This window comes from Tinamus guttatus, unplaced genomic scaffold (genome assembly GCF_059628265.1).
Source record: "Tinamus guttatus ecotype Peru unplaced genomic scaffold, ASM5962826v1 Tinamus_guttatus_pri_ptg000060l, whole genome shotgun sequence".
NCBI lineage: Eukaryota > Metazoa > Chordata > Aves > Tinamiformes > Tinamidae > Tinamus > Tinamus guttatus.
The window spans coordinates 4,460,373-4,478,805 of NW_028288594.1; the positions used below are offsets into that span (position 1 = coordinate 4,460,373).

Consider the following 18,433-nt stretch of genomic DNA (forward strand, 5'->3'; position numbering starts at 1 on the left):
GTGGGGCAGGGGACAGCGGCGGGGGGCCATGCGCGGCTGGGGGGCTGGGGGGCCAGGGGGCAGCTGGAGGGCAGGAGCGGAGCAGCCGGGCCCTTGGGGCTGTGCCTGTCTGTGGGAATTGCTGCTGGGGTGTCCCGTGGGTAGGAGGAACACCTGGCTGGGGACGCATCTCTGATGGCACGTGTCGCCTGCAGGGAGGATAGGCTGGCCCTGGTCCCCTCTGCTTCTCGAGGACTGTCCCCTTCCCTTCTACCCCAGGCTGCTCGCTTGGGCAGCACCGTGTCTTCTCTCTCCCCGTGTCCTGCCTGCCTGAGCAAGGCAGACGCCTCTGCCCCCAGCCCCAGCCATGGCATGGCCGGAGAGGGACATGACCCCTCTGGCTCTCTCTAGCCTGTGATTACGGACACGGTCACCTGCAGAGCTAGGGATGGGCAGTGCCTCGGCTGTCCGCAGCGGGGTCGGTCCCTCCGACATTCCCGCTGTGTCCCTGGGGGTTGCATGACTGATCAGTTCATTTAGAGCTGTGGCTTTGGAGACCTACTGGCTGGGGAGACCCAGCCTAGGCGGGAGTGGGGAGCCCCTCTTTGCCCTGTGCGGGGCGCTGTGCAGGGAGCCCTGCTGCCCCAGGAGCCCGGGAGGACGCGCCTGGACCCAGCAGGATGAGCCCCCCCTGCCCATGACAGCCCCTTATCAGCATCTGTGCCTGAGCCAGCCCAGAAGCTGCAGGAATGCGGCTCCGCCACCACCCGATACTGCAGGAATGTCCCGCGGGTGGGGACGGGACAGGGCTGGGGCCCTTCCTGCCTCAGCCCCGGCCCAGTCCACCATCCCCAGCACCTCCAGGCGCAGTAAGGAGCCGCCTTCATTCCCATGCCCCGTCCAGCCAGCGGCCCTGTGCTCCCGGGGCTGGGGGTCCCGCCTGCACGCACACAGCCTGGCTGTGCGCCCCGTGGCCCTGGGGTATGGGGCACTGCCTTTTGCCATCTTTCCCTGGCATAAAAATGTGTTGTTTGGCTGAGTCGTATCGAGGGAGGTACCAAGTCAGGGAAACTGCATGGCCGTGGGGTGCTTGCATGGTGGCTCAGGCCGCTGCAAGGAGGGCTCTGGGCAGCCTGCGTCCCTGCAGCCCCATGCACTGCTGCGCTCGATAGGTGCAGCTGGAGGTGCCTCCTGGAGGTGCCCTGCACCAGTGCCGAAGCTGAACCCGTGCTCCAGCCCCGGTGTGTCCATGCGTCGCTCCAGGTTGATGGTCCCCGTTGCTGCCCCACTGAGCCGCCTGCTGTGACACCGCAGAGGCCAGGATGGATGGATTCGGGGGAGCACCCAGGTTCCTGGCCTACCCGCGCACTTTCACAGTGCAAAACGGCGCTGACGCCGTCCTGAAGTGCCAGATCGCGGGCGACCCCCGTCCCAACATCCTCTGGGAGAAGGACCGGATGCCCATTGAGCCGTCGGGCCGCTTCCACGTGGAGGCCAAGGGCAACGTGTACAGCCTGCTGGTGTCCCGAGTGACCCCGGAGGACAGTGGGCTCTACGTCTGCAAGGCCAAGAACAATGTCGGCGAGACCTATGCTGCTGCCACGCTCAGAGTGGAGGCCGCGGAGCCCCTGGAGGAAGGGGACCCTGAGGACAAGGCACCCGTCTTCCTGGTCAGACCTTCGTCGATGCGGGTGTGCCGGGGGGAGGACGTGACGTTCACGTGCAGGGTGGCAGGGCAGCCCTGCCCGGCGCTGCACTGGGAGAAGGATGGGCACAAGCTCTCTGACCTATTTGAGAGCAGCCACTTCTCGGTGGGGAAGGAGCCTGAGGACTGGCATTTCCTGAAGCTCTTCAGCGCTCGGCCCCCGGACAGCGGGGTCTATGTGTGCCGGGCGCGGAGCGGCTCCTGGGAAGCCCTGGCAGCAGCTGTGCTCCTGGTGGAGCCCCAGGCACTGGGGCTGCTGGATGAGCAATCCCACGGGTCGCCCAGGAACGGCCCAGAGCAGCCGGGGGAGCAGCAGCAACGCCGCCGGCGTGCGGCACCGCAGAGCAGCGTGCCCGAGGCCTGGGCGCTGCCCAACGGCGAGGTGCCCGCCGGCACGCTGGGCGCCAAGGCGTTCGCCGTGAGCGCGGGGAAGCATGCCAAGTTCCGCTGCTTCGTGACCGGCAAGCCCAAGCCCGAGATCGTCTGGAAGAAGGATGGGAAGCCGGTCGCCCCGGGGCGCAGGCACCTCATCTACGAGGACAGGGAGGGCTACTTCATCCTCAAGGTGCTGTACTGCAAGCCCCAGGACCAAGGGCTGTACATCTGCACTGCCTCCAACACGGCTGGGCAGACCCTCAGCGCTGTGCAGCTCCAGGTGAAGGGTAGGTACCGTGCCCCGAGGTGCAGGGCCGGCGGGGGTCAGGGCACGCCTGGGCACACTAAGGTGCCTCTGGGGTAGGGACCTCTGGTGCAGGCCATGGTGGGACCAGAAGCAGCCACGGGCTGCCCCGGGGCTGGCAGCTCCTGCGGTTGTCCCCCTTGCCCCTGTCTTGCTGCGAGCAGGGTGGTGACGTTTCTGGAGGCTGCAAGTGCTGGGCTGTGAGCAGGGAGGGGGCACGATGTGCTGGTGACAAATTCCCCGGCAAGCACAGAGCGGCTTTGGCTGGAAGCCTCGTGGGGCACAGTGCCAAGTGTCTGCGCTGGCGGCAGCCCCGTCCCTCTGGCAGAGCCTGCACAGGGCTGCCTCCCCAGCTGGGGACACCAAGGGTGGCAGGGCGCCTGGCGCAAACCCGCGCCCAGCTGGGGCCGTGCACCCTCCCCACGGGCTGTGCTGAGATGCCTGCCTGCATCCCGCATGTCTCTGCATCCCCAAAGATGTGCTGCCAGCACACTGTGGGCATCACCTGGCTTTGCTGTGCTGTGTTTCCCTCTGCTCCGGGGAAATTGCTTCCCAGGACAGTGCCCATCACGCGCAGCAGGGGCTTTTGCAGTGCAATTAAATGTAATGAAGGTCTGGCTGAGGACATAAGGCTGCTTGAGGCTTGCAGTGAGAGGAGCAGAGAGGGGTCTGTGTGCCTCAGGCCTCCTGCCCCAGACTTGCTCTGGTGTTAACACCAGGGTTTGCTGTTATTTGCAAGTGGGCAGAGCCTTGCAGGCAGGGAGAAGGGGCAGGGTGCAGCGGGAGGAGGCCGAGCCATGGTGTGCGGGTGCGGGCCCCGTGCATTCCTCAGCACCCATCTCTCTCTCGGTTCCAGAGCACCGCATGCGCTTCCAGGTGCCGCTGGCGGATGTGGAGGTGCAGGAGCGGGAGGATGCCGTGCTGGAGTGCCACGTGCCCCTGGAGAGCATCCCCACCGCCTGGTACCTGGAGGACAAGGAGCTCCAGCCCAGCCACAAGTACGTCATGGAGCAGCAAGGCGTGCTGCGGCGCCTGACCATCCGCGACGCCTGCACTGACGACGACGGCGTCTACCTCTGCCAGATGAAGGACAAGGGGCGCAGCATTGCTGAGGTCTCCGTTCGAGGTGGGGACAGACCCAGCTCCTTTAGCTCCGCCATCCCTCTTCCTGGCCAGGCAGCTCCCTGCTGCTCCCGGCATCTGCCTCCCCATCTCGTCCGCATGCCTCCATGTGCCTGCTGCTACCCCCACCCCAGACCTCTTCCACCCCCGGCTCCCCAAACACCCTCACCCGACCCCTTTCCCAGGGATGATCGTAAAGAGGTTGCCACGGAAGCTGGATGTCATGGAGGGGGAGAACGCGGCTTTCTGTGTGGAGACACGGGAGGCGGTGGAGGGGATCTGCTGGAGCCGCAACGGGCAGGAGCTGCAGGAGTCATCCCGCACCGTGCTGAAGAGCTTCGGCAGGACTCACCTCCTGGTGCTGGTGCACGTTACCCGCGAGGAGGCGGGCGTCATCTCCTTTGCTGTTGGGGAGTCTCAGACATCCTCCCAGCTCCGGGTCAAGTGTAAGCCCCTGGGGGGTCCGGTGTCCACCCTCCTCCCCGTTCACCAGGGGCTGACATGGGGGAGAGCTGGGACGGGCACCCACTGCCCTGGGGACGTGGAGGTGGTGATTGTACATTGGGGAATGAGGCTTTTAGCAGGGCCCTAGCTCTTGTGCTCCACAACCTCCTGTGGCAGGAGGCCTGGCACCTTGCTGCACTGGTGCGAGGCTCCTGCCAAGCTGATGCTCTCCAAGTGTGAGCAGCCTCTGTCATCAGAGAGAAGATCCCCATGGAAGAGGTTGCACAGCTCCCTATTCATCCCTTTCCCTGTCTTGCTCCCTGGCTCGGGGCCTGGCTTGCAGCCTCCGAGAAGGAAATGCCGACTGTGGGTTGCAGGTGTGAAGCGGGACCCTCCGAGCAGCCCGGTGGCAGCCAGGATGAGCACGGAGCACAGCAATGCGGCACTGCTGACGTGGTGCCCCGCGCCCGACGTGCACCACCGCCCCGCCAGCAGCTACGTGCTGGAGCGGCAGGAGCTCAGCAGCAGCGAGTGGGTGCACTGCCTCACCACCGACCTGGCCAGCCTGGTGGAGGTGCTGGGCGACAGCGTGCCCTGCGAGGCCGACTACTGTTTCCGCGTCTGCGCTGTCAACAAGTATGGCAGGAGCGGGCCTGTGGAATTCCCCGGCTCCGTGCATCTCGGTGAGGGCTCCAACCCCGTGTGGGTCACGCATCTTCCTTTGTCCCTCTCTGGGCCTCCCAGGCTGGGCTGGGACCTGGTTTTCCTTAGGGACCTATTGAGATGGGCTGGACGAGCCCTAGACCTGTCTTCAGGACCAGCCCGCTGGCTCCAGGTTCTCCAGATGCCCTTGTGAGCCAGTCAGTGCAGAGCAATGTACTTAAATAGCACATCCCAGAGCACTTCCAAGCAACTCTTCTTCCCAGGACAAAATGGGATGGCACTGTGCCTTGGTCCCAGGACCTGCAGGGCATATTTCTGCTTGCACCGTCTTAGCTGATGGGTTCTAGATGCTGGTCCTGGAGGCTGGACAGGGGCAGCAGACATCCAGGGGAAGTACACTCCTGGGGTGTGCTGGTCCCTGACACATGCCATGGGCTGAGTCTTGCCCTGCTCCAGTCCCAGCAGCTCGCCTGGAGAGAGGCCTGCAGGACGCGCGGGTGCGGGACGGCGAGGATGCCCACTTCTCCCTGGAGCTCTCTGCCTCAGTGCGGGGCACTTGGTTCCTGAACGGCGCGAGGCTGGGCGACGAAGAGGGGGCCGGCGGCCGGTACTGTGTGCAGCACTGCAAAACAGAGCACTCCTTGCTGATCCGGGGAGTGCGGCTGGAGGAGAGCGGAGCCCAGGTCACCTTTGTGTCCAGTGGCATTCGGGACTCAGCTACGCTGCAGGTGCAAGGTGAGCAGGGCTGGGGACAGGCCAGGAGGACAGCAGCAGGGGCAGAGGATGCAGCAGGGATTGCGGTTGCCCCTTCCAAATTGTGGGGTGCCTGGACTTTATCCTATGTCCAGCACCCCTTCCTTAAGAGACAGTTTAGGATCATGAGGTGGAGGAGCAGCTTCTCATGTGCTGTTGCCTCCCAGCCCAGGCTGGGGAGCGCTGGCTTTCTGCAAGACCAGCTTTGCTCCATGGAGCTGGAGCTGCAGAGCACAAAGCACTTCTAAGCCACGGGGCTGTGGGCCATGGCGGAGCTGTGCAGACCTTGTGCACTTAATTGTATACAGTCCAGGGACTGTAGCAAGGCTGTTCCTTATCTGCTTGGACTGGCTGGGAACCCTCTGCCCTCATGACAAGGCACATCTCCGTTGAGTTGGGCTGTCCTGGTACCACAGGCACGATAGCACCAGGAGCACTTGTGCGTGTCAGCTCCAAGTTTAGGCCAGGGATGTAACCTGCATCCCTGCTTCCCTGGTAGGGACAGATTAATGGTTAACTCCAGGTGATGCTGCCAAGGTGGTGAGCAGTGCAGGGACAGCCACTGGGGGCATCCAGCAGCACCCATGGCTGACGGGCCAGCGTGGGGATACTGCACACTGTCCCCATGGCCTGCTGAGGCCTCCCCAGCTGGGACCTGAAGAGCTCTCCAAGCTTCCCAGATCCATTTCTCACCACTCTGTGATGACTCTCAGCCCCGCAGGTGCACATCGCCCCGGTGCCCGAGGCCCAGCGCCTCCGGAAGCAGCCGGCGGGGCTGCCCGTGCTCCTGGAGTGCGAGGTGTCCCCGCCGGGCGCTCCCGTCCGCTGGCTCAAGGACGGCGAGGCTGTGCCCCTGGACGACGTTATTGCGGTGCAGGAGGAGGGCTGCGTGCGGAGGCTGCTTGTGCGCTCGGCCGCTCCCTCGGACAGTGGCATATACACGTGTGACGCTGGGGACGAAGCAGTGAGCTTCGTGGTGACGGTGACGGGTGAGCTGGGGACTGTGTGTGGGAGCTGGGGCCCTGCCTTCTGTAGCCGTGTGAGCGGGCGTTGGAGGCTGGTAAAGCCTCCCCCCAGCCTCCTTTTCTCATGTCTCCCCCAGAGCCGCTGGTGCGGATCGTCAGCTCCAACGAGGAGGCCCCGCACGCGCACACGGCCGGGGAGCGCGTGGTACTGTGGTGCGAGCTGTCGTGCGCGGGCGCCCCGGTGCACTGGTACAAGGACGGGCTGGAGGTGGAGGAGGGCGAGAGCCTCGTGCTGGAGCGTGAGGGGCCGCGGTGCCGGCTGGTGCTGCCCTGCGCCCGGCCCCAGGACACGGGGGAGTTCGTCTGCGATGCCGGTGGCGACTCTGTCTTCTACAACGTTGAGGTGGCAGGTGGGTGCATGGCAGGTCAGCGATGGGCTCGCAGGGCTGCGTCTCGCTGTGGTGCTCTGTGCGGGGTATCTTCTGGTGGGCAGAAGGCTGCGAGGGCAGGGTGAGTCCCTGCTTGCTCAGCGGGAGGTTTATGGGGTGATCAGCAGGCAGAATGGGAAGTGCAGACCACGGGGAGCATCTCTCTCTGCCGGTCTGCTCTTGGTGCTGCAGTGTCCAGCTGCTCTCTCCTTCCTGCCACCCTGCAGCCCCTGGGACCGTCTCCCATCTGCTGCATTTCTGCTCTTCCCTGGCCTTTCTCCTGCTGTCTCCGTGCTTTCCTGTTCACTCCCTGTCTTTCCGTGTTATCGTGACTTGCCTCCTCTGCCCCTTGGTGCTCTGGGTACTCCTCCAGACCACATTACTTACACTCATCACCTGGTACCTCTCATCCTGCCTCTGCATTGACCCAGTTTGGGGCCACGCTGCCTCCTGCTTCCCATCTCTCCCTGGAGATGAGCTACGGGCAGCAGGATCCCTGTTTAGGGGCTGTATTGAGGATTCAGAGCTTGGCAAACCTGGTCTGCAGGGTGGGAGGGATGGGGACACGATGGCTGGGAGTGCGTGAGGAGGGCCCCAGCACGGCACGAGGCAGTGGTTGCCCTCTTGATATCCTGCCTTGTGGATGGGATAAGCCCACTGAGTCTGGCACGGCCTGTGCCAAAGGAAAAAGGTCAGAGCCTCAAGTTTCACACCTGAGAAGTCGTCACTGGCTGCACACCTGGACTCTGTTGGGTGAGGGTCTGCACAGCAGTGGGGCTTTGCCTTACCACGCTTAGCAGTGAAGCAGGCAGCTCGCTCCGAGTGCCTGGCGCTGATGGCGGGTGCTGAGCGCTTCCACCATGGGTGGCACTTGCTGGACCCCTCCACTGGCCAGCAAACAAGACCTGTGCACTCCTAAAAATAGCGGGCGTTAGCATCCAGCACGGAGTGCCCGGCACCTGGTGTGGGGTGACTCACTGTTGGGCATCGCTCTGATGGACAGCGTTAATTGCTGACCTAAAAATTAGTGGTTGCCTGGATACCAACGATTTGGTTGTGTTTATTGTGTGTGAGCCGTGGACAACATCAGGCAGTGACTTTTCGCCATCGCAAAGGTGTTGTTAGCGTCACTGGGTAGCAGCAGAGATGGAAAATGAAAACGAAAAATGAAAATGACCAAAAGACTTCCTGTGGCTGGCCCCAAAAGCCACAAACACAGGGAGCTATGTGTGGCAGAAATACAGCCTGGTCAAAAGGTGAAGTGACCACAGTGACAGATCCTCTCCGCTGTGCTCACGTGGGGATAGTGCAGAGTGCGAGTAATCGCAGAGGGTGTAAGTGCAGAAGCGCAATGAGTGACACAAGACACCAGAAGAATCAGTGAAATAGTAATTGCCCAGAGGATTAAGAAAGAAGGGCTTTAAACATGATAGAGTCAGAATCACCGGCGGGAGGGATGGGCTGCAACCTCCTCCCCGCACGGGGTGATCAGCAATGGCCATAACGCTTTGGAGACAGACAGAAGGCAGTGTCCATCCCGTGGCAGTGCACAGGCATGGAAATTTCAGCATCTGTAACATAAGAGGGGGGAAACACCATCTGCTGAAGTTCAATATTTCAGCTTAGCAGCTTTGCATAACTCAGGCTGAAGAGTCTTAAAGAGCCTGACTCAGTTGGTTCAGAGCTCGGTCACTGGGGAAGGGCTAATAGTATAATCAGCAGCAGACAGCGTGGTGTGAGCTGAGGGTGACAGAAGGCTTAAATGAGGATTTCTCTGACACAATTTCGGGTTTGGCAGATAAAAGCAGTGCTGTTGATATGGCATGCCTGGATTTCTCCAAGGCATCCGAGTTATCCCCGTCACAGGCTGGTGCAATGCACAAGTCCAGCTGCCTAAAGTCTAGCCATCCCCAAATGCCTTTGGGTTTTCCGGCAGCTGCTGAGCGTTTTGGCTCTGTTGGAGCCATCGATGGGGCTGGAGCAGAGCAGTGCGGCTGCCCACGGCCTGACGTGCTGCACGCCAGCTTCCAGCCCAGGCTTTCCCTGGGCAGGGCTCTCCTGGCACCTTGAAGGAGGCAGATCGGCCCCAAAACTTCACTGTTCCTCTGCCCATTGCATCAGAGACTTTTGTGTGGTGGGGTGTATTTTTCCCTCCATGTCTCTATGCAGGAACTCCCAGACTGTCTCACTCAGGCAGGCCAAGCCATGGGCTTTTCTCTGTGCTTCCTGAGGGTTTAAAAGCACCCACTTGTCTCATGGGGCAAAGGGAAAGGGTACAGAGATGCTGAAAGCCTGTCCTGATCTTGCAGTGTTGGACTCAGGACACCAAGCAGGAAGCTGTGGGCCCTAGGGTCAATATTTCCAGCTGTACTTCAGTGTTTTGATTGCTCTTACCAGGCCCACTTAAGGAACTTTGCAGTGTTTGCTCAATAAATTGGACAGATAGAGACTCAGCATGATTCATATTAAACACTACAGACTGGCTGGGTGCCTGCACTTAAATGTTGCTGTTCTGCAGTGTTTGCACTGAGCACTGGGAGAAGACTTAAAATCATGCAGGAAGTTTGCGAACTTCCTGCCCAGCATGGGGCAGAGCTCTGGACTCTGCTTGGTGATTTTTGGTGAGACTCGAAGCAAGATGCATCCCCATGCTGGCACCCAGCTGGGCAGAGAGGCAAGGGAGCTCCCTGGCATAGCTGGGCCAGGGCAGCTCAATGGCTGGTGTTTGCAAGTCATAGGTTAGGAGGTGTTTTTTAGGCTTAAAAATGAGTGAATCTGTGAAGCCGCAGTGCCACGCTGGGGTCTGACCATGACAGACACCAGTTATGGGTTTTGCCTGGCAGCTCAGCCCACCTCTCTCCCTCTAGAACCGCCGGTGCAGATCGTCAGCTCCAACGAGGAGGCCCCGCACGCGCACACGGCCGGGGAGCGCGTGGTGCTGTGGTGCGAGCTGTCACGCGCAGGTGCCCCGGTGCACTGGTACAAGGACGGGCTGGAGGTGGAGGAGGGCGAGAGCCTCGTGCTGGAGCGCGAGGGGCCGCGATGCCGGCTGGTGCTGCCCTGTGCCCGGCCCCAGGACACGGGGGAGTTCGTCTGCGATGCCGGTGGCGACTCCGTCTTCTACAACATCACGGTGGCAGGTGGGTACCTACCCGCAGTGGCGTCCCCCTGCCCTGCCCTGGCCCTGTGGCCATGCCCATGCCACGCAGGGCAGGTGAGACAGCAGCCACGTGACAAGGATCTCGGTGCTGTCAGCCCCGCCAGTGCACATGGCCCCGGTGCCCGAGGCCCAGCGCTGCCGCATGCTGCTGGCGGGGCAGCCCCTGCTCCTGGAGTGTGAGGTGTCCCCGCCGGGCACCCCCGTGTGCTGGCTCAAGGACGGCGAGGCCGTGGTCCCAGACGAGGCCCTCGCTGTCCAGTCAGAGGGGTGCACACGGAGGCTGATCATCCACTCGGTGAGGCTGTCGGAAGCGGGGACGTACACCTGCGAGGCCGGGGACGCTGCTGCAAGCTTTGCTGTGACCGTGAGCGGTGAGCTGTGCTGGGGCTGGGTGCGTGTCCTCGCGCCAGGTGTAGGCGGTGCTGAGAGACAACGCTGGGGTCACCATCCCTTTGGTGCCACACCAGAGCCCTGTGTGTCCCCTCCAGAGCCGCCAGTGCGGATCGTCAGCTCCAACGAGGAGGCCCCGCACGCGCACACGGCCGGGGAGCGCGTGGTGCTGTGGTGCGAGCTGTCACGCGCGGGCGCCCCGGTGCACTGGTACAAGGACGGGCTGGAGGTGGAGGAGGGCGAGAGCCTCGTGCTGGAGCGCGAGGGGCCGCGATGCCAGCTGGTGCTGCCCTGCGCCCGGCCCCAGGACACGGGGGAGTTCATCTGCAATGCTGGAGACACTTCTGCCTCCTACAACATCACGGTGGCAGGTCAGTGATGTGGCTTGTCCTACTGGCAAGCTCCACTCTGGGTAGTCTCCAGGGCTGCCTCCCTGCCCTTAGCATCGCTCTGGGGGAATCGGTGGTTGTGTTGTGAGCCCTCGCCCAGCAGGTCTCATTCTCACCCCTGGCAGAGCCACGTGTGAGGATCCTGCACCCGCTGCAGCGCTCGCTGGTGCTGCCAGTGCTGACCCTGGCTCGTGTGGAGCTGCGCTGCGAACTCTCCGTGCCGGACGCTCCCGTGCGCTGGTTCAAGGACGGGCTGGAGGTGGACCAGAGCAACAACCTGCTGCTGCTGGCAGAGGGGGCCCAGCGCTGCCTTGTCATCCCGAAGGCCAGCGTGGAGGATGCGGGCGAGTACATCTGCGAGAGCAGGGATGAGGCCGTCTCCTTCGACGTCCAGGTGTCAGGTAAGCGGGTACCTGTGCCTCACACGGGGGGCCAGGTGCAGGGCTTTCCCAGCAGAGGCCGGAGCAACTCACTCTGGCTGCTCCCTGGCTGACTGTGGAGCTGCTGCTCACTCGTTGCCACGTCCCTTCTGCAGCAGGAAAAGGCAGCGCTCAGCGCTGTACCACTTGCCTCCGCATCCAAACAGCCCACGGAGTGCAAGGAAGGGCCCTACACTCGGGCAGCATGTGCTGGCTCCCAGCCTGTGCACTGTGCATGCCCCACACAGGGCTCTCCACAGCCTCTCTGCCCACCCGTGGTAACACATGCCATGGGAACCCCAGCAGTAGCTCATGCCCTGCTGCTTGAGGGCTCTCCCTGTGCCCACCTCCTGCGCATGTGGGCTCTATGCCACCCAGGGTGGTACTTCCTTTGGGCTAAGGTGTCTCCTGTGCTGCGCCGTCCCTGCGTCGCTTTGCACAGAGGCCACATTCTCCTTGCAGAGCTGCCCGTGAAGATCCTGCAGCCGCGGAGACCTCCCCCCGTTGTGAAGGTCTCCCCAGGGGAGACGGTGACACTGGCCTGCGAGCTGTCCCGTGCGGATGCGCCCGTGCACTGGACCAAGGAGGGCGCCAGGCTGGAGGCGGGCGGCAGCCTGGTGCTGGAGGAGGAGGGTGCCCAGCGGCGCCTGCTCATCCCCGCCGCCCGAGCGGAGCACTCTGGAAAATACGTCTGCGACGCCACCGATGACACAGTGACCTTCACCGTCCACGTGTCGGGTGAGCAAGGGGTGGGGGGAGAGCCTGCGTGCCCTGGAGAAGGGGTTGCCGGGCTGGGAGCTGCAGGGTCCCCGTAGCTCTCTTGCTATGAGTAGTGCTGCGAGGACTGGTCTCCGTGGGATGGCTCTTGCCCGGAGCCAAACCTTGCACCAGGCACTCCCAAGCACGTGGTTAACAGCAGCTCTGGTGCTGCCAGACCCACCAGTCAGGATCCTGGAGAGGGATGCTCTACCGACCCGCCGGCACTGCCGAGCCCTGGAGGACCTGGTGCTGGCAGTGCAGCTCTCACATGCCCATGGGGAGGTGAAGTGGTACAAGGATGGGGAGAAGCTGCAGGACACGGGGCGCGTGCGGCTGGAGGAGGACGGGGCACGCCGCTCGCTCGTCGTCCTGGGCACCACGCGCAGAGATGCGGGCGAGTACCTCTGCGACACTCGCGATGACAGCGTCATCTTCTGTGTCACTGTGGAAGGTGAGCAGTGCTCTCCTCGCTGCCTGCGTGGAGCCGAAGAGGCCCCGGGGATCCCTGGCTGGTGCAGGGGTCGCTCAAGGCTGTGCTGCTTTTCAGGAGATGCAGAGTGGTGCATGCAGGGGTGGGACAGGGAGCTCTGTGGCTCTCTCTGAAAAGCCATGCACTGCCCAGCTGCAGCTGGGAATGATCCAGAAAGGATCCAACCGTTGCAGCAGGACCACCCATGGGTGCACAGGGCACCTGGTGGGAGAAAGGCAGTGGATGGGCAGCAACAGGAACAATGTGGTGTTTTCCATTCCATCGGCCCTGCAATATTGTCCTGCAGCTAGAGCTGGCGCTGGCAGCTCAAGGGTGAAGCCAAGAGCTGTCTTGCTGTGCAGGGCAGGGTTTGTCCTTGCTTTATCTCCAAAATGGAGCTGGCTTGTGGGGTACCCCAAGCCCAAGGGCTTCTCTCCCTGTGTCTCTGGGCTGGGTAGCATCTCCCAGGTGCTGCCAGGCTGTGCCCAGCATGGTGGCATGGAGCTGCAGCTCCTGCAATGACAGCCTTGCTCTCCGGCCTCCAGAACCGCCAGTGACCATCGTGGGGAACACAGGTGCCATGGAGCATCGCTGCCTGGTGGCTGGCGAGGACCTGGTGCTGGCCTGCAAGCTGTCCCGGCCCGATGCCACCGTGCGCTGGCTCCGGGATGGCCAGGAGGTGCAGCCCAGCGAGCGGGTCCGTGTTGAGGCCCGGGGGGCACTCCGGGAGCTCACCGTCCTTGGGGTGCAGCTGAGCGACTCGGGGTCCTACATCTGCGACGCTGCCAGTGACCGCATGGTGACGAGCGTGGAGGTGTCAGGTGAGAGGGAGCTGCAGGGAGCAGGTGGCACTGGGGCCATGCTCACTGCTGCCCTCCCCTTGCTCAGGCTGGGTCTTTCTGTGGGGCCCCTTAGCATGGGGTGCCAGAGCCCCAGATGCCTCGGCAGCTCCTTGTCCCGCAGTGGAGCAGCTGCTCTGCACGGGGAGGGGACGCGGTGGCGGCGCAGCCCCGTCTCGCAGGAGCCGTCGGCTGAGGCGAGACACATACCTCCTGCCTCCCCCAGGCAGGGCTGGCTAAATTTATCCCTGGCCGTCTCCCAGGCGCCTCTCCTCCTGCATCAGCCGCCAAGGGCTGAGCTTGGCCTAGCCCTTTATCAGACCGGGAGAAAGGGCCGCGCGGGATGGGAGCGTCCCCAGCAAGCCCCAAACCCGGGTCCTGCAGCTGGACTCAGAGGGCAATGCAGGAGGGACGGGCTCAGCCAGCTTCCGTAACAGGGCCCTTCCCCATGGGCACCCAACCAGCCTGCGCTGCTGCCCCACAGAGCCAGCCCCACGGCTCCACCGACACCTGCACCCCACAGCCCTCGGTCCTGCCCCACAGCCAGTCCCATCGTGGCTTGTGGATGGCCGCTGAGTCCTGCCCATGTCTCCCCTTCCGCCCCAGCCCAGCCCGTGCGCGTTGTGAACAAGGAGGAGGCCCGGAGCCCCGTGGAGGTGCAGGAGGGGGACAGCGTGACGCTGGTGGCCCGGCTGTGCCCAGAGGGGGCGGCGGTGCAGTGGCGCAAGGATGGGCAGGTGCTGCGTTCGGGCGGGCGGCTGCTGGTGTGCAGTGAGGGCGCCGCGCGCAGCCTCACCATCAAGCAGGCGGAGCTGGGCGACGGCGGGCGCTTCCTCTGCGACGCCGGCGACGACGAGGTGCACTTCACGCTGCACGTGACAGGTGAGCCCCGCGGAGATGCGCCGAGCCCCACGCCTGCCGCGCCTCGGCTGAGCCCGCTCTGCCCTGCCCCAGAGGCGCCCGTGCTCTTCGTGAACAAGCAGGAGCAGCCGGAGAAGCTGCTGGTACTGGAGGGCGGCAGCGCCGTGCTCTCTGCCGTGGTGTCCAAGGAGGCAGCGCCCGTCAGCTGGCTGGGGCCGCGGCAGCCCGTGGAGGCCAGCGAGCGCTGTGAGCTGCGGCGCGAGGGCCGTGTGCACAGCCTGGTGCTGAGCAACGTGAGCAAGGAGGACGCCGGCCTCTACACCTGCCGCTCCCGCCACGACCACATGCAGTTTGACGTGCGCGTCAAGGGTGAGCCCGAGGCTGGGGGCTGGGCCGGGGGCGGGCCGCGACACCAGGGCCGCCTGCCGACGCGTGGTCCTGCACAGAGCTGCTGGTGAAGTTCCTGCGGGGCCTGGCGGACGTGCACGCGCACGAGGGCGAGACGGTGGTGCTGTGGTGCGAGCTGTGCAAGGCCAAGGGCGACGTGGTGTGGCTGAAGGATGGGCGCCGGCTGAGCCCCGGCGCACGGCGGCAGATCAAGGCGGAGGGGCGAGAGCGCTCGCTGGTGCTGAGCAATGTGGAGCCCCAGGACGCCGGTGAATACTCCTGCGAGTCCAATGACGACCGGACGCTGGCGACGCTGACGGTGCAGGGTGAGCCCTTTGCGCCAGGGACCTGTGGGCACCTGAGCCAGCCCTGCCCTGTGGGGCAGAGAGGGGACGGGGTGGGGGTTCCCAATGGCCGTGATGGCAGGAGTCGCAGCGACGCTCGGCGGCCCTGCAGCATGGGGCATGGCGCACCCTCGGGGTGTGAGCACCCTCATGCCCCACTCGCAGTCCCCAGGGTGGTGGAGATCATCGCGGAGCTGCACAACCTCACGGTGCTGGAGGGGGAGGACGCCACCTTCAAGTGCGTGGTGTCCCCTGAAGACGTGGCCCTGACGTGGCAGCTCAACGGCCAGGCTGTGGCGCCCTGTGAGCGGCTAGTGGTGGTGAGGTCGGGGCTGTGTCACAGCCTCACCATCCGGCAGTGCCAGCTGGTTGACGCGGCCACTGTGACAGCCAACGCCGAGGGGCTGGTGAGCACGGCCCGGCTGAGCGTGCAAGGTGAGCGGGGAGGAAGCCGGCGGGGCCTGGTGTGTCGGCCTGCGGCCAGCGCGGGGCCAGCCGGTGACGCTGCGCACGGGCCTCGCAGAGGCGCAGGTGGTGTTCGTGCGGCGGCTGCAGGACGTGGCCGCGGAGGAGCAGCAGGACGCGTGCCTGGAGGTGGAGGTGAGCCACGAGGCCGCTGAGGTGCAGTGGATGAAGCAGGGCGTCCTCCTCCAGCCCGGCGGCAAGTACGAGCTGCAGGAGTCGGGGCGCCGGCGCACGCTCACCATCCGCAGCCTCAGCCCCTCCGACCGCGGCACCTACCGCTGCGAGACCCTGCACGACCGCACGCAGGCCAAGCTGTGCGTGGAGCGTGAGTATCCGCACGAAGGCGTGCGCCATGCGGGGTGGGCAGTGCTGCGAGCAGGAACCTGGTGAAGGGAGATGCAGCAAACCTGGGCACCTGGCGGCCTCCGCAGTCGGGAAGCGGAACCCCAGGGGTGGACATGGGTCCCTCTCCCTTGCAGCTCGCAAGGTGTCAATCCAGACCCCACTAGCAGACGTGGAGACCTTTGAGAAGGAGACAGCCACCTTCCACCTGGAGCTGTCTCACGCCGGCGTGCCTGGCGTCTGGACGCGGGACGGCATCCGGGTGAAGCCCAGCAGCACATGCCGGATCAGCGCTGCAGGCTGCGCACACAGCCTCACGCTGCAGCGGCTCACGCTGGAGGACTCGGGCACCGTCACCTTCACTGCCAACACCCTGCGCTGCAGCGCCCGCCTGCTCGTGCGGGGTACGGTCACCAGCAGGAGGGTCGCGGAGGGGTTGCTTGGCCCCAGGAGCGCCCTGAGAAGCGCAGCCCTGTGCAGAGACGCCCCTGGCCCAGCTCGCTGCCCTTGTGGCCTGGCGCTGAGGTGCGTCGCTGCCAAATCTTTCTGCCCTGCATCCTCTCCCCTCAGAGCCACCAGTCACTATGGTGAAGGTCCCACGGGACGTCGGGGTGCTGGAGACGGGGGCTGCCAGCTTCGAGTGCGAGCTGTCCCGCCCCGGCGCCGAGGTGAAGTGGTACAAGGTGAGGACTCAGCCCTGCCCCAGCCGGGCGCAGCAGTGCGGGTGCTGCCCCGGCACCCCCTGACCGCTCGCTCCCCGCGGCAGGATGGGACGGAGCTGCGGCCCGGGCCCCGCTGCCGCATCTACTCGGCGGGCCGGCGCCGGCTCCTGCAGCTCAGCAGCTGCGAGCTGGCTGATGCCGGTGTCTACAGCTGCGATGCGGGCGACTGCCAGGCCTCGGCCACCCTGCATGTCCACGGTACGGGGGGACCCACACTGCTCTGTGGAGCTGGGTGGGTGCAAACGGACCCATGGGCATCCTGCAGCCTCTGGCTGGTGCTTGTGCCAGCATCTCCCTTGCCCTTCAGTGCCCCGGGGGACCCGCAGGTTGGGACTCCCCTCCTGCCCGCTCCCAGGTCGCGCAGCCTCTCAGGTCATTCCCACGCACGGGAGCTGCAGGCTGGGCCCCCGCCTGCAGCCCAGCCCCTGCACCGTCTCCCGCAGAGCGCCAGGTCTGCATCGTGCAGGAGCTGCAGGACGCCTGTGTGCGGGAGGACGAGAACGCCGTCTTCACGTGCGAGGTGTCGCACGGGGATGTAAAGGGCGAGTGGTTCCGGGATGGCGAGAAAATCAAGGTCACCAGCACAGTGAAAATACGGCAAGAAGGTGAGCGCTCTGCTAACTCGTGCGCTTTCAGACTGGGGAAAGGGTAAACTGCTGTGAGGTGAAGGCACAGCAGAGTTTGTGTGGCAGGGGCTGGCTGGGCAAAGCGGGGCCTCCCTCCCCTCTCCACGGCCCTCACTCAGCCGCTCCCTCCCTCGCAGGGACCAAGCATTTCCTGCTCGTGTGCGGCGTGCGCCCCGAGGACGCGGGGCTCATCCGCTTTGAGGCCAAGACGGCTGTCTCGCAGGCAAACCTGCGGGTTGAAGGTAAGCGGCAGGGGCACGCCGCGGCCGTGTGCTGTGTGCCAGCAGCGCCACGCTCACGGCCCCGCACCCCAGCACTGCCCATCCGCATCGTGAAGCCGCTGCGGGACAAGACGGTGCTGACGCGGCACAAGGCCACACTGGAGTGCACGGTGTCGCACGCCCGGGGCCGCGTGCGCTGGTTTCGCGGGGACACCGAGATCTTCGCCGGCGACAAGTACGAGATCTGCAACCTGAACTGCTACCGCACGCTCATCATCCACCACGTGGGCCCCGAGGACGAGGACTCGTACACCTGCGACGCCTTCGACGACCGCTCCACCGCGCGCCTCCTCGTGGAGGGTGAGGTGTGGGCAGCAGGGCGGGCGGCCGCACGGCGGCGGCCGGGCCGTGACGGTGCCGCCGTGCCTTGCAGCCGAGGGCATCCAGGTGCTGCGCAGGCTGCGCAACGTGGATGTGGTGGCCCCAGGCGAGGCCTGCTTCGAGTGCGAGGTGTCAGGCACGCTGCCCTGTGTGCCCCAGTGGAGCCTCAACGGGGAGGTGCTGCGGGCCGGCACGCACGTGCGGATGGAGAGCCAGGGCAGGGTGCACCGGCTGACGCTGAGCGCCACGGCCACCAGCATGAGCGGCGTGGTCAAGGTCAGCCTCGGCCAGGCCCGCTCCAAGGCCCAGCTCACCGTGCGAGGTGCGTATGGCTGCCCTGGGGTGCTGGCAGTGTTTGCATGGGCCTGCTCCCTGCAGCGCGGGCAGCCGGCCGGGTGCGGGCTTTGTCACTGCTCTGCGTGGGACCCTGGGGGGCTGCGCCAGCTATCCCTGCTCCCTGACAGCCTTTCTCCCCGCAGGGAGTTAGGAGCATTGAGGCAGTGGCCAGAGGCTGGACAGAAGGTGGTACGGGAAGATGCAACAGCTGTCCCCTGGGCCGCATGGATGCAGCCAGGACATCCCACTCCTGCTGTGGCCACAGGGCTCTGCATTAAACATCTTTTTTTTTTTTTTTTTCTGATGTGGCTTTTTGCACCCTGGGTGGCTGTTTGGAGCGTAGGACTGGCACCCACTGCTCCGTACAGCCTGGGGGAAGGGGTGTCCCCTGGGTGCAGCCTGAGGGAAGGGGTCTCCGGCAGGAGTGGCCCCATGGGTCCCGCTGCACAAACCGCCTGTCCCCGCGCGGCCATGGTCCCCAGCCCCCCGCAGCGCCCAGGCAGCCCGGGCTCCGAAAGGCTCTTTACTGTGTGGCTGCGGCCTCTGCAGCGTTTGGCGCATTTACAAAAGAGACGGGAAGGGGAG

At 64.7% G+C, this 18,433-nt stretch overlaps 1 protein-coding gene across 1 annotated transcript; it reads left to right on the forward strand.

The window, feature by feature from the left end:
• Positions 1-1,301: 1,301 nt before the first annotated feature.
• On the forward strand, positions 1,302-17,999 carry OBSL1 (obscurin like cytoskeletal adaptor 1). Its single transcript, XM_088540362.1, has 27 exons — positions 1,302-2,346; positions 3,220-3,489; positions 3,671-3,931; positions 4,307-4,612; positions 5,049-5,327; positions 6,059-6,334; positions 6,448-6,720; positions 9,606-9,878; positions 9,994-10,269; positions 10,387-10,659; positions 10,803-11,078; positions 11,559-11,834; positions 12,031-12,306; positions 12,864-13,145; positions 13,770-14,045; positions 14,118-14,393; positions 14,471-14,737; positions 14,921-15,190; positions 15,279-15,545; positions 15,700-15,966; positions 16,133-16,245; positions 16,329-16,482; positions 16,728-16,889; positions 17,048-17,152; positions 17,225-17,491; positions 17,565-17,834; positions 17,992-17,999. Exons 1-27 carry the CDS (start codon positions 1,302-1,304, stop codon positions 17,997-17,999), a joined length of 7,344 nt encoding a protein of 2,447 aa, XP_088396488.1.
• Positions 18,000-18,433: the final 434 nt, after the last annotated feature.

Excerpts from the sequence above, each read along its gene's own strand:
- OBSL1 (XM_088540362.1), top strand. The coding sequence starts at position 1,302 with ATGGATGGATTCGGGGGAGCACCCAGGTTCCTGGCCTACCCGCGCACT. Across the intron at positions 10,660-10,802 it reads CTACAACATCACGGTGGCAG|AGCCACGTGTGAGGATCCTG; the intron begins GTCAGTGATGTG and ends CACCCCTGGCAG. Across the intron at positions 16,890-17,047 it reads AGTGAAAATACGGCAAGAAG|GGACCAAGCATTTCCTGCTC; the intron begins GTGAGCGCTCTG and ends CCTCCCTCGCAG.